The 24,067-nt window shown below is 44.5% G+C and overlaps 1 protein-coding gene across 3 annotated transcripts; it reads left to right on the forward strand.

Moving 5' to 3' along the window:
• Positions 1 to 1,083: 1,083 nt before the first annotated feature.
• LOC137372324 (T-cell-specific surface glycoprotein CD28-like) lies at positions 1,084 to 23,009 on the forward strand. Of its 3 annotated transcripts, none has more exons than XM_068036165.1 (5): positions 1,084 to 1,187; positions 12,955 to 13,326; positions 17,867 to 17,967; positions 19,442 to 19,578; positions 22,819 to 23,009. In XM_068036165.1, exons 1-5 carry the CDS (start codon positions 1,124 to 1,126, stop codon positions 22,859 to 22,861), a joined length of 717 nt encoding a protein of 238 aa, XP_067892266.1. In that variant the 5' UTR covers positions 1,084 to 1,123; the 3' UTR covers positions 22,862 to 23,009. The 3 variants fall into 3 exon arrangements, with proteins under 3 accessions (XP_067892266.1, XP_067892267.1, XP_067892268.1); XM_068036166.1 differs by having other exon boundaries at positions 19,442 to 19,574; XM_068036167.1 differs by lacking the exon at positions 19,442 to 19,578.
• Positions 23,010 to 24,067: the final 1,058 nt, after the last annotated feature.

Consider the following 24,067-nt stretch of genomic DNA (forward strand, 5'->3'; position numbering starts at 1 on the left):
TTGTGAAGCAGCGCCTGGAGTGGCTATAAAGGCCAATTCTGGAGTGACAGGCTCTTCCACAGGTGCTGCAGAGAAATTTGTTTGTTGGGGCTGTTGCACAGTTGGCTCTCCCCTTGCGCCTCTGTCTTTTTTCCTGCCAACTACTAAGTCTCTTCGACTCGCCACAATTTAGCCCTGTCTTTATGGCTGCCCGCCAGCTCTGGCGAATGCTGGCAACTGACTCCCACGACTTGTGATCAAATTCACACGATTTCATGTCGCGTTTGCAGACGTCTTTATAACGGAGACATGGACGGCCGGTGGGTCTGATACCAGTGGCGAGCTCGCTGTACAATGTGTCTTTGGGGATCCTGCCATCTTCCATGCGGCTCACATGGCCAAGCCATCTCAAGCGCCGCTGACTCAGTAGTGTGTATAAGCTGGGGATGTTGGCCGCTTCAAGGACTTCTGTGTTGGAGATATAGTCCTGCCACCTGATGCCAAGTATTCTCCGAAGGCAGCGAAGATGGAATGAATTGAGACGTCGCTCTTGGCTGGCATACGTTGTCCAGGCCTCGCTGCCGTAGAGCAAGGTTGAGGACACAGGCCTGATACACTCGGACTTTTGTGTTCCGTGTCAGTGCGCCATTTTCCCACACTCTCTTGGCCAGTCTGAACATAGCAGTGGAAGCCTTACCCATGCGCTTGTTGATTTCTGCATCTAGAGACAGGTTACTGGTGATAGTTGAGCCTAGGTAGGTGAACTCTTGAACCACTTCCAGAGCGTGGTCGCCAATATTGATGGATGGAGCATTTCTGACATCCTGCCCCATGATGTTCGTTTTCTTGAGGCTGATGGTTAGGCCAAATTCATTGCAGGCAGACGCAAACCTGTCGATGAGACTCTGCAGGCATTCTTCAGTGTGAGATGTTAAAGCAGCATCGTCAGCAAGGGAATATGTGGTATATAACATTGCTTTATAAACTGTGCAGCAGAAAATTTCCTGTCAGCCTCCCCCATACTTTTGGTATCTGGGCCATCACTGCTCTTGGAGCCGACCACATCCTGTCAGCTGACTGGTTTCATTGTAACTATAATACTCATTGTGCCAGCTCACCCAGAGAACAATAAACCAGTAGCATCATGAAGCATCTGGATCAGCTTGCCGCCTTGCTCATCTGCCTTCTAGAAACGCTGAAGATGTCAGGTAATTTTTCCTGCTCTTTTTCCTCTCATCTCCTCCGGAGTATTGTTACTCTGCTGTGTTCAGGCTTCCTCGCCACTCCTGGCAATATTTCTTTTTTAAAGAATTACTGCACAGTTGGCATTGCCCAAACCCTGTGGCATGCATTACTTTCCACAGGTCACTGAAGAACCCCTTCGAGAGGCCCGGGTTAGGCTGCTGGATATAGTCAAGTATACAGACCAAGGAAGCCCCAGGCTTAGTCTCACATCTGTACTGTGTTAGCTGAGTTCAGTGTCAGCCTTAACATCTTAGTCAGAAGGTTTGGTTTGAGTTCCATTCCAAGAATTTGAGCCCAAAGTCCAGGCAGGCACGCCCAAGTGCAGTACTGAATGAATGCTGCACCGTCGGAGGAGCTGTCTTTCAGATGAGACACTAAACTGCCCAATCAAGTGGACATAAACATTCCCATGGCACTATTTTGAAGAGCAGGTGTCAAGGTGAATATTTATCCCTCAACCAACATCACAGGAACAGATTACCTGGTCACTATCACATTGCTGTTTGTGGGATCTTGCTGTGTGCAAATTGGCTGCTGCATTTCCTACATTACAACAGTGACTACACTTCAAAAATGTTTCATTGACTGTAAAGCACTTCGGGACCTTCGGAGGTAATGAAAAGTGCGATATAAATGGAAGTCTTTTTTGTTTCAGCTGTGGGAGGAGATGGGGTCCTTTATCCATGTGGGATTGAGTGTTAAATCAAGGAAACTTTGGTGAATTTGAAAGGTACGTTAAAGTTCAGCATGCAGTTCTGAGCATTGCTGTATAATGAGGATATTAGAACTATGGAAAGTGGATAGTGTAGATTCAGGAATGAGAAGTTAAGGTCATGAAGAAAGATACAGTGGGACCTTTTCTCTCTGGAATAGAGAAGGGCAAAAGGGGAACGAATGGAGAGTTTCAAAGTTTTGAAGGGTTTTGAGGGGGTAAATAGGGGAAGGGTTGCTTCCAGTGGTTGGCAAATAGAAAACAAGAAGAAACTAAACAATGAAGGAAGGAGTTTGAAGAACGGTTTTCACACAAGGTTATTAGAATATGGAATGCTTTACCTCAACTGGTTTTACGGCAGGCACGTCAATATCTTTTAAAAGAGAATCAGTAAGTACTTGGAAAGGAAGAATATAAAAGGATATGAGGAAAGGGCAGGAAATTGGGATAAGTGCAGATAGCTCCAGTTGAAAAGATAGCAACAGGCTCAATGTGCCTATATTGTAATTTCAATGATTGATGAATTTGCCTCAGTACCTCTGAATTCAGGTTCTTACTCCAAAAGGCGATCAAGTGACACTGGTAAGTGCATATCGATTGTGAGCAGGAGGCAGGTTCAGAATTGTGGTGCTCTCCAATCCATCAACTACTTCCCAGTTACACTCATTGGAAACAAAAGAAAGACTAGCATTTCTGCAGCATTTTTCACAAGTTCAAAGTGTTTTTAAAGCCAGTGAAATACTTTGAAAATGTAGTCGCTGCTGTAATGTAGTAAACATGGCAGCAACTTTATGCGCAAGATCCCACAAGCAGCAATGAGATAAATGGTCAGATAATCTGTTTTAGCGATTTTGGTTGAGGGATAAACATTGGCCAGGGCACCGGGGAGAACTCCCCTACTCTTCTTTGAAATGGTGCCAATAGGATCTTTTACATCCACCTGGGAAGGCAGACGGCTCATCCGAAAGATGGTACCACTGACAGTGTAACACACCCTCACTACTGCACTGGGAGTGTCAGCCTAGAGTGGGACTTGAGCCCATATCCTATTGAGACAGATTTGAGAGAGCTACTGACTGAGCCACATATCGTCAAGGTGTGCATAGGTGGCATTCTGAAGTGGTGGTGGGGCAGGCAGGTGGGGGAAGGCAGCTGGTATCTCTGTAACTGTGGAACCAGCCCTCCACTCACGCTCCCAAAAATGACCTAAAGTAATTCCACTTGCATGACATGCTCTAAAGAATCATCCTGTGTGCCACTGATTCATGTGGGAGTTTGGATATCGGAGTTGAAGCAAAACTCCAGGGGAGGCTGACAGAGTGTGCTCACACTACTGGCAGGAATCAGAGGTGCTTTGAGGGGTATCCTCTAATATTACTGGGCCTCAGCACCGACAGGTGGCAGAACCATTTCTGCCCTTGCCCAGGTAGTCCTCCATCTTGGGTTAGCGATGCAGCGGTCGCAGGCTTTACGATCGTGCAGTGCATCAAAAGTGAGGAACCGTGCCCACCTTTACTCCTGTATGGGTCACTGGGTGACGGTTTGGGTGCAAGGAACCCTGCGTGATTTTGGCCCATCATTGTCCCAGGGAGTTCAAGCCAATTGTAAGGTCCTTCAGTCCTTGGTTTTTGGAAGCCTGCAGTTGTAGGGTAAGGGCAACATTCAGATGGGGCCTTTGCTTTGACATCTCATCGAAGTTTATTGTACAAACTCTTAACTTCAAGGTTTAATCCCCTACTTGGAAGTTAAAAAGCCAGAAATTCAGTTCACTAAAGGGGAGGATGGTTAGACGTTCACAGATTCAAAATTTCAAAGCTGAGATTGATAGAGTTTTGTGAGGCAAGGGTATTAAGGGTTAAGGAAGCAAGGTGGAAAGATGGAGTTAAGATACAGATCAGCTATGATCCAATTGAATGGCGGGGCAGCCACAGTAACTGTTTCAGTGGAGATTATCTTGGTGAGATCAACAGAGCTCAGCATGCATGAGACTGTAGCAAATTAAGCAAAAAAACTTAATTCCATTCATGTGTATGTACTTATGGAGGCTGCATTCGCTATACTAAATATAAATGTGTGCCACCCACATTGGTGGATTAGAAAGGGTGAGCAGCAAAGGTCATTACATGATCTAATTGAATAATGAAATAGGCTCAAGGGACTGAATGGCCTGCTCCTGTTCCTGTGTTCATAAGTTGCTGATTCTGAGGACTCCTGTATTGTGAGGTAAAACGTACATAGCTCAACAAAGGTTCAGTGGAGACAAATGGGAGGTTCTTTAAAATGATCGAGTGCTGATGATGAGAAACTCTTGTGAATTTTCTCCGGAAAATGGTATTAACGGCTGTTTACAGCCATGTGGCCTATTCTCATGGCGATTTTGCTGGTCTTCTGGCAAAGTGACAGTGGGAAAATCAGCGCAGGATTTCAAGACTGCTGTATGTTCACAGGACTAAGGGGCACATTAGGACCTTTTTATCCAGAGGCTGTGTCATGTCATGGTTTAGATACTGACCTTTGACCATGAATTGACAGAAAATGACCCTTGACCATGAAATACATCAACAGTGATCTTTGACTATGTAATGGTCTAGACACTGACCTTTGATCATGAATTGCGTACACAGTGATCCTTGACTATGTAATAGTCTGAAGACTGACCATTGTCCATGAATCATTCAGACATTGACCTTTGACTCTGGAATGGTCTGCACCAGAACATTTTTCATTCTGAGGCAACCCACTTACTTTGTTGACTGATGCTTGGGGTGGTGTTTAACTCCACACCATATCAATATTGAACTTGCTCATTGTGTGACCCCTGTAATGATGCCACGACCTCCAATTTCTGACTAAGACCATTATCATGACAAAGTCAAAATGTGACATCCCATCCAGGCTGGAAAGGGGTGAAGTAGCAGTTAGGTCTGAAACTCTAGCACCTGCTTACCTAGGGGGAGGGGAAATGCCCAAGAACCCCTAGAGACCCCTTAGCACCCCCTATACAAGGCAGCCAATCCAATAATTTTATTAGAAAATTTAATCTTTCTTCAGTGCTCTGGCTGCTTCCCTTGTCTGGACCCTCCTCAAGTGAGGCCCCCTTGTGGCAATACGCCTCATCTTATGTTGCGTACCAACCCCCAGTGATACACCAGGGTCCCGACAGAACCCGGGAGATCTCCTTGAGTGAGCAGGGTGAAGACAAGAGAGTGAACCAACACCAACGGACTTTAACCTGGTCGATGAGCCATATTTGGGTCACCACGATTCATGACTGGGTTGCGTGCCACTGATGAGAGAGAGTGACATTTAAGTAAAGCCAAATGCAAATCAGTCTAGGAAAAATAATGTACTCTAGATGGATTCATGAGTCACAAACACTTTAACTCCAAAATACAATAAAAGTGTAAATGTCTCTTATTCAGTTGAGAACAGTTGAGAAGAAAGGGAGGTACAGGGCAGAAATGTCATTTTGTTACTGTATAAGACAACATCTTTGAGCACTGTGTGCAGTGTTAACAACCAGGTGAGAAAGGGTTCCCTCTCAGCCTTTGCCTGGTTTGACCATGACAGGCTTTAATTTTTAAAACACCTTGTTTTTAGCTCTCCCTCAGTTCGCTGCTCTCCAACTGTAAGGCAAATAAATCAATCAGACAGGTTTTTTTAGATTTAAACAGGAAAGATGGAAGTTTATTAACCTTAAATTCTAATTCGGTTAACAACTACGAATACACGACACGACCACACTAGTATGCATACGCGATAAACACACACGCAGATAGAGACAGAAAAATAGAAAGAATAAAGGGGAAAAGTTTGAGGCAATAGTTGAGATTTATTTACGGTCCCTTGAGTTCGATGTCGTCTTTGATTGCCGGTAAGTCTTGCCATTTCGTTGGGGCCCAGTGTACACTTTAAAACTTGTTTCGATGTTGGAGTCTTTTCTCTCTTGAGGTTTAAGTGACTTCAGTGGATCTGGAGATTCATGAGAAAGTGAGAGAGCTAGCCAGGAGAGAGGCTTTCTTCTTCCAAGTTCAGATGCAATCTGCCCCAAACTGTGCTGTGAGCAGTTCAAACAAAACATGGACCAGCAGGTTAACATGTGACTAGCTGTTTTAACAAACTCATGTGTTTGTGGATTCTCCATCTTAGCAGACACCCTGGAATGCTGGCTTTCTTACACATTCAATGTCTTGTGATCAAAATCCATTTCAGTTAACTGGATCAGGGAGCGGTTCTACTGTCTCCAGGCACTGTCTCTTAGTATGCAAATGTTTTCCAGCCACTGTTGATCTCTTTAAACAAGTCATCTCTTCCTTTCAGCAACAGTTTAAAATTCATATGATGAAATTAATATGCCTCATTCTTGGCAGGTGGGGTCTTCATGACAGCAGTCCAGTACCCAATCATGGGAAGGGGATTATTAAGCTTCAAGAGGGGAACGTAAAGGATTCTTTTCTGAGGGAGTTGCGCTTGTTCTCATTGAAAGGAAAAAAGTTCAGGATGGTACAAACAAAATTAACATGATTCTGAAAAGTTGAATCCAGACCAGTTGTTCAGTAAGGTGAAAGACACAGGACACAGATTCAAAATGAGGAAATTAGCAATAAGGAGGGAAGCAGGGAGTTTTCAACCAATGAGGAAGCAAATCAGAGAATAAGGCACCAGGGAAGGACTTAAAAGCAGGTGGTATCATTAGGGTTCAAGGGGAATCTGATGTATTTCTGAAGAGAGGTAGGTGGGGTTTAGGGATGTGGAGTGTAGATGGAGTTGAAGAATATGATGTGAAGGTGCAGTCAAAGGGTATGATGGGTTTACGGATATAGTGGATCAGCCAGTCACCTGTCATTAACCCAACCCAATCTTGTTCTCACCCGCCATTCACACACTTGCACTTTCCAATAGGGGATGGGGTGGGTGACTGGATAGTTAGCAGGAACTGAAAGACCTGGATGAAATCAGCTAACTCAAAACTGAGCAGGGGTTTTCTGATCTGTGTGCCTTTGTATCTCACTGGGGAATGGGGGTTGGAGAGTTGGGAGGGGGTGCTGGTATTACTATTCCCCGAATACCTCCAGACATGAGGTGGGACTACATCATTGTTGTAAATGGAATATTCGGATACCCCTGGGCCTGGGAAATCAGCCGTGGTCGGAGGTGGATTGAAGAGATGGGCGGGACTCTGGGGGAGTTGGAGTTTGCGAGTGATGGGCAATATTTTTTAATGAGGTAACAGAGAAGGTTCATGAAGGGAATGGAGTGGATATTGTCTGTATGGATTTTAAGAAAGTGTTTGACAAAGTATCAGCTTTGAAAAGCTGGTTAACAAAATTGAGGATCATGGAATAGGAGGGGGAGATTTGATAGAGATGTACAAGAGGATGACCGGTTTAGATAAGGTAGACAAAGGAAAGCTGTTCACATTAGCTGATAGTACAAGGACTAGGGGACACAGATTGAAGGTTTTGGGTGAAAGATGTAGGGTGGATGTGAGGAACAATTTTTTTACGCAGCGAGTGGTAATGACCTGGAACTCTCTGCCTACGAGGGTGTTGGAAGTGGAGACGATTAATGATTTCAAAAGGAAATTGGATGGGCACTTGAGGGAAATAAACTTGCAAGGCTAAGGGGATAGAGCAGGACATAGAAATATAGAAACATAGAAAATAGGAGCAGGAGTAGGCCATTCGGCCCTTTGAGCCTGCTCCGCCATTCATTATGTTCATGGCTGATCATCCAACTCGGTAACCTGTTCCCGCTTCTGCCCCATATCCTTTGATCCCTTTAGACCCAAGAGCTATATCTAACTCCTTCTTCAAAACATACAATGTTTTGGCCTCAACTGCTTTCTGTGGTAGCGAATTCCACAGGCTCACCACTCTCTGGGTGAAGAAATTTCTCATCTCAGTCCTGAAAGGTTTACCCCGTATCCTTAGACTATGACCCTTGGTTCTGGACTCCCCCGCCATCAGGAACATCCTTCCTGCAACTACGCTGTCAAGTCCTGTTAGAATAGAAACATAGAAAATAGGAGCAGGAGTAGGCCTGACTGACAGTAGGGACTGACTGGATTGCTCCACAGACAGGTGGCATGGACTCAATGGGCTGAATGGTCTCTTTTTGTGCCGTAATGTCTCTATGATCTGAATGACTGCCTGGGAGGCATAAGTCAGCAAGTTACAAGTTGCTTCTTTTAACCTCTGACTTGGGAAGATGTTCAAACTCCTCACACGATACATATAAATTACAGCATAGAAACAGGGCTGCCCAGCCCAACTGGTCTGTCCCAGTGTTCATACTCCACATGAACCTTCTCCCATTCTAATTCACTCGTATCACTCTGTTCCCGTATCCCTCTATTTTCTTCTCCCTCATATGTATCAAGCCCCCCTCCCCACCCTTAAATGCACCAATGCACATGTTGAGATGCCTCAAACGCTGCCCACAATCTTCCGATTGTGGTGGCTGAGGCCTGGGCAAACCTACCCTGCCAGATGCCCCCAGCGGGCGAAGCTTAGTGCCAGGACCGTACATTCGGCTAACCGTCCCTCACGTACCTCCTGACTGACCCCCTCCCCCACCCCTCCCCCCCAGCCCAGGGGACCAGCACATCCCTCTAACCATGCATGAAGCCAGCCTCTTGAGTGAGCACACGGCTTTCATGCCAGGTTCTGCGCACTGTTTGCAGCTCAGAGGCATGTCCATTCTTTCAGTGCATGATTGCAGCCAAGCTTACCACACCGCAAGTTTTGAAACCCAAAACAATTCTTAGCTCTGTGGGTGGGCTAACACATGGCTACAATCACAACATTTCTAACTTACCCACAGATAAGCAACCTCCCCATCTGGTGGTTAAGCTTTGTGGCTTTTTTGTGGCTAGCTAGCAGTCAATGTCTGTAGAACACCACTCAGAACATTCAACTGACCACCATATGGTTAACCAGACAGCCATTTCAGAGTCAGCTATCTCATTATTTTTCTACCTGTCCATCAGTACAATACGAGAAAAGGTTTGTCGTCTGACAGACAGTTTCTCCTTCATTGCTGGCATTACCTACTTCAATTTTAATTAACAGCTTTTCACATCTCCCTTTATCTGATTGATTGATACGCCACTCAGTGCTGGCTCTGATCTTTCCTTTCCTGTTCCAATTGAGCTACAAATTCCCCATCCTACACACGCCTCCTCCTCCCTGGCTTGAAATAAAGAGTCATCACATCGTCTCCTCCTCGAACTTAATCTTTCCCAGGGCCTCAATCTGTACAACTTCTCATTTTTCTCAGCCTTTACTTGCCCTGTACAATCTACAAACTTGAAAAAAGCATGACTTCAAGCAGTTCAGTTTCTGGTCAATGGTGACTCCCTGGATGGTGGGAGATTCAGCAATGATAATGCCACTGAACATCAAGGGGAGGTGCTTTGATTCTCTCTTGTTGGAGATAGTCATTGCCTGGCACTTGTGTGGCACAAATGTTACTTGTCACTTATCAGCCCTAGCCTGAATGTTGTTAAGGGTCTTGCTGCAAGCTGTTGTGATATCGCTTTAATGATGTAAGTACGCCACACAGCATCCCAGGAAATGATGTAATTCAGCACATGATCAGTCAGTCGGAGTTCAGAAAGATACCCAGTCACATTGTAAGATAGAGCTCTCTTGTAAATATGTCACTCCACAAATAAAGAAGCCACAGTTTTATAACCACTCAACCTAAGTTTGTATGGTACCTTATTGCTACATAAAAACAATAATACAACACCACATGCGAGCACGGATTGCTTCAGTATCTGAGGAGTTGCGAATGGTGCTGAACATTGTACAATCATCAGTGAACATCCCCACTTCTGACCTCATGATTGAAAGGTTATTGATGAAGCAGCTGAAGATGGTTGGGCCGAGGACACTGCTCTGAGGAACTCCTGCAGTGATGTCCTGGAGCTCAGATGATTGACCTCCAACAACCACAACCATCTTCCTTTGCGCTAGGTATGATTCCAACCAGTGAAGAGTTTTCCCCTTGATTCCCATTGACCCCAATTTTTCTTGAGCTCCTTGATGCCATACTCAGTCAAATGCTGCCTTGATGTCAAGGGCAGTCACCATCACCTCATCTCTGGAATTCACCTCTTTTGTCCACAGTTCGACCAAGGCTATAATAAGGTCTGGTGCCAAATGGCTCTAGCAGAAACCTAACTGAGCATTTGTGAGCAGGTTATTGCTGAGTAAGTGCTGCTTGTTAGCACTGCCGACAACACCTTCCATCACTTTGCTGACGATTGAGAGTAGACTGATGGAGCAGTAATCGGCCGGGTTGGATTTCTCCTGCTTTTTATGGACAGGACATACCTGGGCAATTTTTCACATTGCCCAGTAGATGCATGTGTTGCAGCTGTACTGGAACAGCTTGGCTAGGGGCGTGGCAAGTTCAGGAGTACAAATCATCAGTACTACAGCCAGGATGTTGTATTCAGATGTTTCTTAATATCACGTGGAGTGAATCGGATTGGCTGAAGACTGGCAGTTGTGATGCTGGTGACGTCAGGAGGAGGCCGAGATGGATCATCCACTTGGCACTTCTGGCTGAAGATGGTTGCAAATGCTTCAGCCTTTTCTTTTACACTAACATGTTGGTCTCTGCAGAGCTTTGATCTGATCTGTTGGTTGTGGTATTGCTTAGCTCTGTCTATAGCATATTGCTTCCACTGTTTAGCATTCATGTAGTCCTGTGTTGTAACATCACCGGGTTGGTACCTCAGTTTTAGGTATGTCTGGTGCTGCTCCTGGCATGCTGGTTGGTCCATGGCTTAATGGTAATGGAAGAGTGAGGGATATGCCGGGCCTAGAGGTTACAGGTTGTGGTTGAATACAATTCTGCTGCTGTTCATGGCCCACAGCGCCTCATGGATGCCCAGTTTTGAGTTGCTAGACCTGCTCTGAATCTGGCCCATTTAGCATAGTGATAATGCCACACAACACGAGAAAGCGTATCCTCAGGGTAAAGATGGGACTTGGTCTCCACAAAGGATCTGTACGATGGTTACTCCTACCAATGTTATCACAAGCAGATGCTTCTACAACAGGTAGATGGTGAGGACGAGTTCAAGTAGGTTTTCCCCTCTTGTTGGTTCCCTCACCACCCGCTGCATACCCAATCTAGCAGCTACCTCCTTCAAGACTCAGACAACTCAGTCAGTTGTGGTGTCACTGAGCCACTCCTGGTGATGGACATTGAAGTCCCCCAACAAGAGTACATTCTGTGCCCTTGCTACCTACAGTGCTTCTTCCAAGTGGTGTTCAACATGGAGGAACACTAATTCATCTGCTGAGGGAGGGCAGTAGATGGTAATCAGCAGGAGGTTTCCTTGCCCATGTTTGAACAGATACCATGAAACTTCATGAGGCCTGGAGGACTCCCAGGGTAACTCCATCCCAACTGTATGCCACTGTGCCGCCACCTCTGCTGGGTCTGTCCTGCCGGTGGGACAGGACATACCCAGAGATGTTAATAGTGGTATCTGGGACATTGTCTATAAAGTATCCAGTGAGTATGTTTGATACAACTGTGTGGCTTGCTAGGCCATTTCAGAGGGTATTTAAGAGTCAATCACGTTGCTGTAGGTCTGGAGACACATGTAGGCCAGACCAGGTAAGGACAGCAGATTTCCTTCCCTAAAGGACATTAGAAAACCAGATAGGTTTTTACAACAATCTGGTAGTTTCATGAGCATCATTACTGAGACTAACTTTTTATTCCAGATTTATTGATTAATTAGAATTTAAATTCAAGGGTAGGATTTGAACTGATTTCCCCGCAACATAGCTCCTGGCCGTTGGATCACTAGTCAAAAAACATTACCATTATGGTATCATCCCCTGATAGTCTAGTTAAACACTCCCAATGCAGGTACAGCATGGGGTTAGATACAGAGTAAAACTCCCTCCACACTGTCCCCATCAAACACTCCCAGGTCAGGTACAGCACACAGTTAGATACAGGGTAAAGCTCCCTCTACACTGTCCCCATCATACACTCCCAGGTCAGGTACAGCACACAGTTAGATACAGGGTAAAGCTCCCTCTACACTGTCCCCATCAAACACTCCCAGGTCAGGTACAGCACACAGTTAGATACAGGGTAAAGCTCCCTCTACACTGTCCCCATCATACACTCCCAGGTCAGGTACAGCATGGGTTTTTAAACAGGCTTCCAATATATTTGTACACATGACTTGATGGACAATAATTCCTAGGATTCTCCGAACAATTCTTCTTTCAGTTTGAATATTGCAGAAGATTTTAGAATATTGTTTCTTTAATTCAATGAATTTTTTTTCATCCTTTTCCAAAATTACTTTGCAAAACATCTGCACTTTGTATCCTTACTCTTTGCAATATAAAACCTGAACGTGCCTAATTCTGCTGTCAATGTTTTGACAGGGTTGATTGTGAAGTTTAATCTGGGATACAAATTGCTTGTTGAATGCATGAATATTTATTTTTTAAAAAGTAATTAAACACTATTTCCAAAAAAAAAAATGGGGTTAGATACAGAGTAAAGCCCTCTCTACAAAAAAAAAGGATTAGATACAAAGTAAAACTCCCTCTACATTGTCACATCAAACACTCCCACAGCAAATACAGCATGGATTAGATACAGAGTAAAGCTTCCTCTACACTATCCTTAAAATGTGTTTGATTATTTACTCCACCAGTCTGATATATTCTCTGTTTCCTAAACTTCCAAAGTGTTAGGTTGAATATCACTCCCGGGCCCTGGAGCACTGGGAGAGCTGAATTGAGATGGCCCAAACTTATTTCACATAGGAACCTTATAGGCTGCAGACAAAAGAAACTTGCATCTCAGCAGTCTGGCTTGGCTTTGAACTCAGGCCCCTTAGGTCAAATGTATGACATTAAATTCTTTGTTCAACACTTCCACAGGTTTGACTCATTGTTCGGTAACTATTTTCTTTTCTATTTAAAATTGAATTGTGTTCCTTTTTGTTCTCCCCTCTGCCCCAGCTCTTGCAATGCAGGTTACTCAGCCTAGATCAATCCTGGTTGACAGCCGCAACGTCACTCTCGAATGTGCATATAACATCACAGGAAATAGAACAGCCCAGGTGCTCAGGATCAGCATTTTTAAAGGAGATTTACAGTCCCACAAGGAGGTCTGTGCCGCCTCCTTTAATTCTACCACAAATTACTTTGAGAGGACAGCTGCTCTGCACTGCCAGGGTCGACCCCGGAACGGCAGCGTGTTGATAACTTTCATTGGGCTAAACACATCTCATAGCGACCTGTATACTTGCAAAATGGAGAAAATGCATCCACCACCCTACATTGACGACAAAGGGAATGGGACTTGGATTTTCATCAGGGAAGACAGAGCTGGTGAGTGAAAAGATCTGAAATAAAAACAAAAAATGGAGAACTCTCAGCAGGTCAGGCAGCATCTTTGGGAGAGAGACAGAGTTAACATTTCAGGTCAATTACATTTCATTTGGTACTGGAAGATGTTGGTGATGATCAGCTTTTAAGCAAGGGAAAGAGCGGGTGCAGGGAAAGAATGAAGTGAGGTAGTGAATTTCTTAAGTGAGTTCGAGATAGTATTCTGCATCACGGAGGCACACCATATTAGATATAGTAATGAGTACTGAGCTCGATTTAGTTAACAGCCTAACAGTGTGGGAACATTTATCTACTAGCAATCATATGATCGAGTTCAATGTAGCATTTGAAAGGGAGAAACACAAAACAGCTACTAAGAGTCTAGATTTAGGTAAGGCTGACTTCAATGCAATGAGACAGAGAGTATCCACAATAAAGCGGGCTAAGAGCAATGGGAAGTGTTGAAAAAAGAATTTAATGTCATAAAGAACCATTTACACCCCTAAAGGGCAAGAGTTCTACTTGCCAAAAAAAACAGCCATGGACTACTAAAGAGGTATGAGACTGTGTAACACTAAAAGAAAAAAAATGCAAAAAATAGCACAGATCCTGGTGATTGGGAAAGATACAAACAGCAACAAAGGGTGACAAAGCAGATAGTAAGAGCCTCACAGAGGGAGTATGAAAAGACACTTGGAAGGGATATCAAAATCAGCACAAAAACTTTTACAATTACGTAGGAAACAGAGAGTGGTCAGAAGCAATGTAGGCCCCTGGAAAACTGATAACAGTGATATTGTCAGTGAAAATAATGAACTGGTGGTCATGCTGAACAATCACTTTGCATCAATATTTACAGTAGAAGAGATCAGCATGCCAGAGATCCCAAGGAAACTATTATTCAACCGGGGACAGGGCCTCAATAAAATTAACATAAGCAAGCTAACAGTAATGGAGAAATTAATGGAATTAAAGAGCTACAAATCCCCAGGATCAGATGGTTTCCATCCTAAGATTTTAAAGGAAGTAGGTGAGAACATTCGAGACGCCCTAGCTATAATCTTCCAAAGTTCTCTCAATTCAGGAACCATTCCTTTAGATTTGAAAACTGCACTCTGCTATTTAAGCATAGGCTTGGAGGGAAGCCAGGGAATTATACATCAGTTAGCCTAGCATCTGATGTCAGGAAATTACCACAGCCTATAATTGAGGATAAGGTGACTGAACACCTTGAAAATTTTCAGCTGATCAAAGAGAGCCAGTATGGATTTGTAAACGGCAAGTCACACCTGAAGAATCCAATTGAATTTTCTGAAGAGGCAACTAAAGTAGTGGGCAGGGGAATATCTATGGATGATATTTAAATGGACTTTCAGAAAGCATTTGATAAAGTCCCACATGAACTATTAGCTAAAGCTGAAGCTCATGGAATCAAAGGCAAATTATTGACCTGGTTAGGAAATTGGCTGAGTATCAGGAGACCGAGAGTAGGGATAATGGGCAGGTACTCTAATTGGCAGGACATGACTAGAGCTGTCCTGAGAGGATCTGTGTTGGGGCCTCAGTTATTTACTGTATTTATTGATGAATTGGGTGATGGGATAGAAAGCCACATACCTCAATTTGCTGATGACACAAAGATAGGCAACTTTGTAAGCAATGTAGATGGAAGCGTAAAATTACAAAGAGATATCGATAGATTTAGTGAATGGGCAAAACTGTGGAAAATGGATTACAATGTAGGAAAACGTGAGATCATCCACTTTGGAACTAAAAAGGATACAATAGGATACTTTCTAAATGGTGAAAAGCTAGAAACAGTGGAAGTCCAAAGATACTTGGAGGTCCAGGTATCCAGATCCATTAAAATGTCATAAACAGCTAAGAAAATAGTCAAAAAGACTAATATAATTCTGGCCTTCATATTAAGAAGACTGGAATACAAGGGCTGGAATTCATACTCCAGTTGTACAAAGCCCTGGTTAGTACTGTAAGTAGTTCTGGACACCACACCTTAGGAAGGATATACTGGCCTTGGAGGGAGTGCAGCACAGATTTACCAGAATGACAGCTGGATTCCAAGGGATAAACTAAGTGGTGAAATTAAACAAACTAGGATTGCATGAAAAACAGAAAATGCTGGAAATACTCAGCAGGTCAGGCAGCATCTGTGGAGAGAGAAGCAGAGTTAATGTTTCAGGTCTGTGACCCTTCATCAGAACTGGCAAAGTTTAGAAAAGTATTAGGTTTTAAGCAAGTGAAGTGGGGGGAGGTGATTTGGTGGGGAAGAGAGCAAAAGGGAAGGTGTGTGATAGGGCAGAGGGCAGGAGAGATTAAATAACCAAGCTGTCATGGGACAAAGGCAAAGAGCATGTTGATGCTTGTGGTGAAAGACAAAGCATTAGTCCAGAGAGAGTGTTAATGGCGGAACAATGAGCAGCTCTGTCCAAAAGCACAACATGAAAACCAGGCACATGGTTAAAAAATAAAATAACATATATTTTTTAAAATGTTTTAAAAAAGAAATAAAAAATAAAAACATTAAAAAACTGTTCAACTCAAGGTTGAGTCTGCAAGGCTTTAGAGTGCCTAATTGAAAGATCAGGTGCTGCTCCTCGAGCTTGGAACACTGAAGCAGGCCAAGGACAGAAATGTGGGCAGGAGAGCAGGGTGGTGTGTTGAAATGGCAAGTAACCAGAAGCTCGGTGTCAGGCTTTCAGACTAAGTGGAGGTGCTCCGCAAAGCGGTCACCCAATCTACATTTGGTCTCCCCAATGTAGAGGCAATTGCATTGTGAGCAGCGAATACAGTAGACTAAATTGAAGGAAGTACAAGTAAATTGCTGCTTCACCTGGAAGTAGTGTTTGGAGCCTTGGATGGTGAGGAGGAGGTAAAAGGACAGGTATTAGGCTTTCTGCGGTTGCATGGGAAGATGCCGTGGGAAATGGACGAGGTGTCGGGGATAATGGAGGAGTGGACCAGGGTGTCGTGGAGGGAACAGTCACTTTGGAATGCTGACAGGGGAGGGGAAGTGAAGATGTATTTGGTGGTGGCATCACGCTGGAGGTGGCGGAAATGGCGGAGGATGATCCTTTAGATGCGGAGTCTGGTGGGGTGGAAAGTGAAGACAAGGGGAACCCTGTCGCAGTTCTGGGAGGGAGGGAAAGGTGTGAGGGCAGAAGTGTGAGAAATGGGTCGGACATGCTTGAGGGCCCTGTCAACCAGAGTGGGGGGGAATCCTCAGTTGAGGAAAAATTCACTGGAATTAGAAAGTTAAGGGATGATTTGATCAAAGTTTTCAACATGTTAAGGGGAACAGACTGAGGGAAACAATTTCCACTAGTTGTGGAGTCTAGGGTTAGAGGCCAGTTTAAAAATTAGAGCCAGACCTTTCAGGAGTGAAATGAGGAAACACCTCTGTACACAAAGGGTGGTACAAGATTGGAACTCTCTACATCAAATGGCAATTGGTGCTAGAGAAATTGTTAATTTTAAACCTGAGGCTGATAAATTTTTGTTAAACAAAGGTATTAAGAGATATGGGGTAATGACAGGTTTATGGAGTTAGGTCGCAGATCAGCCATCACTTCGTTGAATGCCAGAACAGGCTCGAGGAGCTAAATGGCCTCCTCCTGTTCCATTGTAATAGGGTGGAGGGCAGAAGTGATTACATATTCAATGTGTGGAAATTACACTTATTTATTGTCTCTTACTTTGTTGAAGTGCAATAGAATGGAGGTAGTGATAACAAGCCCAGCTCGTGAGAACTGATCCATGTTATTCAAATGTGGAAATGGAGGATTCAGGTACAAAGTGTTTCTGAAGCCCTTTCCAAATGGAAAAATTGTCAACGCTGTCAGGGACACAGAGAAAGAGAGAGCCAGAAATGGGAGTCAGAAACAGAGGAGAGGGGACAAGAAAGGGTAACGAAGGCCAGAAAGACAGAGAGGGAGAGAAGCATTTCTTTTTATTCGTTCTTGGGATATGAGCATCAATGGCAAGGCCAGCATTTATTGCCCATCCCTAACTGCCCTTGAGAAGGTGGTGGTGAACCACTGCAGTCCATGTGGTGTAGGTATTCCCATGGTGCTGTTAAGGGAGGGAGTTCCAGGATTTTGACCCAGCAACAGTGAATTGGCAATGGTGATATAGTTCCAGGTCAGGATGGTGTGTGGTCATGGGGTGAGGGAAAGATGGATCCAAATAGGGGCTGAGAGAGAGAGGAGAAGGAGTGAGTAAAGGATAAGAAGGGAGAGAAGGAGGAGGAAAGAGCACAGAACAGGGATGGAGAAGGTGTGAGAGAAGGGAAAAGAGAGAGAAAATGAGACAAGATGGAAGAAAGAGGAAAAACAAAGGGAGAGAGGACAAAAGAACATTTTTTATGGATTGCATTAATGCTCTTCCTGTGCTGTCTGTGTCACTGAGTCTATACTGTTAGAATTAGGGTACTGGTGGCTCAAATGCTACACAGCACTCTCTCTGTCACTGAGCAGGTGTGCTGTCTCAGCAGAAAGCTATGCTAACCTTATCCTATCTGTTCCAGAGGTGAAGCTGTGCCGACAATTCACTCAGGGCACTCTGGTCATCCTGGTGCTAGCTGCAGTCTTCATGTTATACAGTGTCGTCATTACCTGCCTGCATTGGGTAAGTCTCACAAAGCTTGGGAATGCTCTCTGGAACTGGCATTACCGAGTTCAGCTTCACCGAGTACCAACTACAGAATATCAAGTACATTATATGAAGTACCAAGTGCAAGCTACATAGTACAGGTTACCAAGTAGTAAGTATGGGTTACTGACTACCAAATATAGGTTACCAGATACTGGTTACCTAGTGTAGGGTACAAGTTACTAAGTGTTGAGTAGAGGATATTGAGTAGAACATACAGATTATCGAGTACTGAACACAAGTTACCAAATAGTGAGGACAAGTGACTGAGCACTGGTTAATGAGTACTGAGTATATGTTACCGAGTGCAGGTGACCGAGTGCAGTGTACAAGTTATCAAATATAGAATACAGGTTATCGAGTACAGGTTATTGAGTACACTGTCTCCACCAACCCCATCTAGCCACCACCTCACCCTCTCCCACAAATTCACCCTACCCCCACCCCTCCACCTACCCTATCTTAAAGACGAAGACAGACAGACAGAAGACTAACAGGAAGAGAGAGAGAGGGGGAGAAAGAGAGAAAGGCCGATAGCAAGAAAGGGAGAGAAAGACAGAGAGAGAGAATGACAGACAGACAGAGAGAGACAGACAGATAGAAAGACAAAGAGAGAAAGACAGACAGAGAATGACAGACAGAAAGACAGACAGAGAGAGAGAGAGAAAGACAGAGAGAGAGAGTAATAGAGAAAAACGGACAGAGAGAAAGACAGCAAGAGAGAAAGACAGACAGAGAGGGACAGAGAAAGACAGACAGTGAGAGAGAGAAAGACAGACAGCGAGAGAAAGAGAGACTGTGAGTGAGAGAGAGAGAGAGACAGAGAGAAAGAGACAGAAAGACTGACAGCGAGGGAGAAAGACATAGAGAGAGACAGCAAAAGAGAGAGAGAATGCATGAGAGAGAGAGAGAGAGAAGGAGGTGGAGGGAAAGGGGGAGAGAGTGCAAAAGTTGCAAGTAGCCAGGACCTATACCTAACTCCACCAAGGAGAAAGTAGGCAATCACAGAGACCAACAAGGACATCCACCCAGCCAAGAGAAGCAGTGGTGGGCAAACAGGTCCTTTCCCCCCTCCACCAAACCAACCAAGAGCCCACAAACCCATAGAACTCCCAGCACAAACACAACCATGGAATGAAACCTGTGGGAGTTCCCTCTCAAGCACTGTGTGCAGTGACTTCAGACAAAGTTGACAGGAATGGACACTTGTGAAAATGGAATTGAAAGTAACCCCTGCTCAAGTTGTCAGAGAAACGCTGAGGGACAACTCTCCCTTATCGATCTCACCTTTCACACTCATACAGCCCTGCAACCCCCTCCCTGCTTCTCTCTATCCCTCTCTTCTTGCCCCTCGCAGTTGCTGGTGCTCTGCTCTTCCTGTCCGTCTCTCCGTTGTGCTTTGTCATGTTAATGTGTTTCTCCGCTCTCTGTTCAATTTCCCCCTCCACAGCCTCTTGGTTCCACCGCTTGCATTCTCAGGATGAAGGAGGCAGTTGACATGAAATGTGAACTGATTCACAATTGTGATGAGCCCGCTACTGCTACGTGGACTGGCCAGCGCTGGGAGACAGGCCCGAGGCAAGGCAAGTACGTCCGAGCTGGACTCTACCACTCTCTCAACCCTTCGTGCCATCTCCCCAACCCTTCACCCTCCAAAGCAGCATTATACAAAATCATTCTTGGAATATGGGCATCACTGGCACGAATAGCATTTATTGCCCATCCCTAATTCATCCTTGTGAAGGTGGTTGTCTTCCTTCTTCTTGAACCACTGGTAACTGGCTTGCTGGGCCACTTCAGATAACAGTTTTTCTTCCGTAAATTACATTAATGAACCAGTTGGGTTTTTATGACAATTCGACAATGTCGTGGTCACTTATATTGGTACCAGCTTTTGATTTCCAGAATTTTTACAAACTGAATTCAAATTCTCAAGTGGCCATGGGGGAATTTAACTTGTGTATGTCTGGATTACTAGTCCAGTAACAGGGCCACCACACTACTGTGTCCTGCATTAATGTCCTACTCCTCTCTCACGCTTGCTGCTTTCTCTCCCTTTTTTCTGCTGAAGCTCAAATCTTCTGTCCGGGATTTGGTTCCTCAGACTTCAGTGTTCCCACTGCCTCCCCAGCCCCCGCTCTGGGATTTCCCTGAACTGGTCCCGCTCCACCAGAGCTCATACAGTGAGTGTCGACAGACGACACAACCTGTCATCATAAAGAGACCCACCTCACAACCACACTGACATTTCCCAGGAGGGGCACCAATCAGGTGCAGGAATGTTGTGTGATTTCCTCTCCCTCCCCCGCTTACATCAACAAGAGGTGTTAAGGGCAACTGCAGTTTATGTGCCTCAGTCCCACATAGGAGCGTTGCACTGACACAATCTGCTTATTACCCATTTTTAAAAACGATTTTCTCCCTTAAACCTTCTGTTTTTATCTCACTCCAGCCCATAAACAGCTGGCTTACAAATTCCTTACACTCTACGTAGGTTTCCCTCTTCCAGTTTCTAGGCAAGTTCATTCAGCTCAGTAACGCATGGTGAAATGATACATGACTGTGGGCCTGGTTTGCAAACATTTGCGTTACTTATGTAAGAAAATGCCTTGATAACAAAATTTTTTAAATACCTCATGAATTTTATAAGAATGGTGTTTGAGGTGTATCTCGTTGTATAAGTTGAATGCAGAAGTGCCTGCTCTATGTATTAATTATTGCTTTGCCTATTGTTTGCCTGGCTTTCTTTACAATTCAAAAATCCTACATCTTAACAATCCCAAAAGACTTTGCTCCTCTGCAGTCCCTAGTTTCTCATCCTATCCTTCTTGAGTCCAGTGAGATTTGGGAGTTCAAGTACACAAATTATTAAAAGCTCGTGGACAAGATCAAAAAACAATCAGAAGGTTAATGAATGTTGGCCCTTATCTAAAGTGGAGGGGAGGGAGTTATGCTATAATTATACAGAGCCTTGGCCTGACACCATCTCGAGTATTGCATTCGGTTCTAGACACCACACCCCAGAAAGGATATATTAAGCTTGGTGGGGGTGCAGCACAGATTCACCAGAATGGTGAGTAGGAATAAACGGGTCATTCTTGTATTGGCAGGCTGTGACTAGTGGGGTACCACAAGGATCAGTACTTGGGCCCCAGCTGTCCACAATATATCTCAATGATTTGGATGTGGGGACCAAATGTAATATTTCCAAGTTTGCGCATGACACAAAACTAGGTGGGAATGTGTGTTGTGAGGAAGATGCAAAGTGGCTTCAAGGGGATTTGGTCAGACTTAGTGAGTGGGCAAGAATGTGGCATAAGGAATATAATGTGGAAAAATGTGAGGTTATCCACTTTGGTAGGAGGAATAAATATGCAGAGTATTTCTTAAATGGTAAGAGATTCTTAAGTGTAGATGTCCAAAGGGACCTGGGTGTCCTTGTCAGTTAGTCACTGAAAGCTAACATGCAGGTGCAGCAAGCAATTAAGAAGGCTAATGGCATGTTAGCCTTTATCGCAAGAGGATTTGAGTATAGGAGTGGTGAAGTCTTGCTTCAATTGTATAGAACCTTGGTTAGAACCGTGCCTGGAGTACTGTGTGCAGATTTGGTCCCCTTACCTTAGGAAGGATATTATTGCCATAGAGGGAGTGCAACGAAGATTCACCAGACTTGTTCCTCGGATGGCGGGACTGTCCTATGAAGAGAGATTGGGGAAACTGGGCCTGTATTCTGTAGAGTTTCGAAGAATGAGAGGTGATCTCATTGAAACCTACAAAATACTCAAAGGGATACACAGGGTAGGTGAAGGTAAGATGCTTCCCCTGGTTGGGGAATCTATAAGCAGGGAACACAATTTCAAAATAGCGGGGAAGCCACTTAGGACAGAGATGAGGAGAAACTTCTTTACTCAGAGGGTTGTGAATCTTTGGAATTCTCTACCCCAGAGAGCTGTGGAAGCTCAGTCATTGAGTGTGTTTAAAGTAGAGATTGACAGATTTCTAAATACCAATGACATAAAGGGATAGTGTGGGAAAAAGGCATTGAAGTAGATAATCAGCCATGATCGTATTGAATGGCGGAGCAGGCTCAATAGGCTGGATGGCCTACTCCTGCTCCTATGGGTTCCTACGAGACTGGGCCTAAAAGAGTTATATTATGAGGACAGTTTCCATAAATTGTATTCCTTGAGTTTAGAAGGTTGGGGATGATCTAATCAATGCATTTAAAATGTTAAAAGGATTTGATAGGATTGATGTAGAGAAACTATTTCCTTTGGTGGGGAAATCCAGCAGAAGGGGGTTTAACCTTAGAATTAGAGCTGGGCCATCTAGGAGTGAAATCAGGAAACACTTTTCCTCAGGAAGAGACATGAAAATCTGGCATTCTCTCCCACAAAAGGCTATGGATGCTGGGTTAATTGGTGCTTACAAGACTGAAATTGATATATTTTTTGTTGGATAAGGCTATCAAGGAATACAGAGTTAAAGCAGGAAAATGGAGTTAAGGTGCACATCAGCCATGATCTAACAGAATGGCAGAGTGAACCAGAAGGCCTGAACGGCCTACTCCTGTCCCTAAGTTTTTATATGCTCGGAACAATTATAGCCCCTGTACCCCCACCCCCAGCTGGGACCACCCAACTCATCACAACCCTGGGTTTGTTTATGACATGTAAGTTTCAGTTAAAAGCCATCAGCTCAGTTGGCAGGAGAAGATGTACATCTGCTATTCAACAGTCTCTTGGGGCTGAAGGACTGCCGCTGTCTTGCTGATTGGAGATATCTAGACTTACAAAGTCTTTCTTTATCTGTTACCTCCTTCTTCAGATGTTCAGAAAGAACCAAGAAGAACAGAACAATGAATATGTGAACATGGAGCCTCCCAAACACAGCTCTGGACGAAAACGAGGGAACCACGCAGGCTATCGCACATAACACAATGTCTCATATAAAACCCACCAGGAATGTAACTGAGGCTTTTCCTGAAGAGACCTGAGTAAACCCAGAAATGTCCCTGATGGAACTTAGCCCTTTGCCTTTTTCCCACTTCCATCATTGAGTTGATGGAAAATACATTAACGGACTTTGGGTGTTATTTGTCGTAGGGTACAAGTTTGTGCAGGACTGTAGCACATCAGAAACACATGCACAACAGGGTGCAACTTAACCTCAGCAGAACCTCCATCACACAGAGCCAAGGGGGGGGGGGGGGGGGGGGGGGTGGGGGAGGGGATGAGCAAATCCTGCCAGAGGCCCAGGCTCCTGTACAGTTCAGTCAGGCCCTTCCACAGCCAATGCTTTGGCAGACCAGTTAATGTTGTATTCCCTCAGTATGAGCATTTCAAAAGTAATTAAAGTCAGAGTAGGAACCCTGTCAGTTAAAACTGAATCTCCCCTTTGCAGGGTATGATTCTCCCCTTCTTTCTCAATCTCCCTTCACACTCCCCTCCCCCACCAACCATTAAAGCATCTGTGGGCAAGCTGATAGGCGGGCAGCCCCTGGGGTCCAGATATCTCAAACCAGTTCTCCATGGTTGAGAATGACACTCTCCACTTTCTCTTTCTCTCTCCTCCCCCTTTATCTTTCTCCCACTCCACTCTCTCTTTCCCCCTCTTTCTGACCCCAACTCTCCATCTCCCCTTCCCTTCCTCTTTCTTTCACTCCCTTTCTTCCTCACCCCTCAGTCCTCGATACTCGTGGAATACTAGCCAGGTTTATGCAACCTGCCCTCATAATTTAACTCTTTTAGCCCTGGTATTGTTCTGGTGAATCTGCACTGCATCCCCCACCAAGCCCAATATAACCTTCCTGAGGTGGGGTGCCCAGAATTGAACACAGTACTCCAGATGTGGTCTAACCAGAGCTTCGTACAATTGTAGCATAACTTGCACTCCTTTGTATTCCAGCCTACTTCGGATAAAGGCCAACATTCCATTAGCCTTTTGGATTATTTTTTGTACCTGTCTACTGGCTTTAAATGATTTGTAAACTTAAACTCCCAAATCTCTTTGCTCCTGTACAGTTCCTAGTTTCTCACCTATTTACAACATACTTTGATTTATCTTTAAGTCCAAA

Source organism: Heterodontus francisci, chromosome 7, assembly GCF_036365525.1.
Source record: "Heterodontus francisci isolate sHetFra1 chromosome 7, sHetFra1.hap1, whole genome shotgun sequence".
Taxonomy (NCBI): domain Eukaryota; kingdom Metazoa; phylum Chordata; class Chondrichthyes; order Heterodontiformes; family Heterodontidae; genus Heterodontus; species Heterodontus francisci.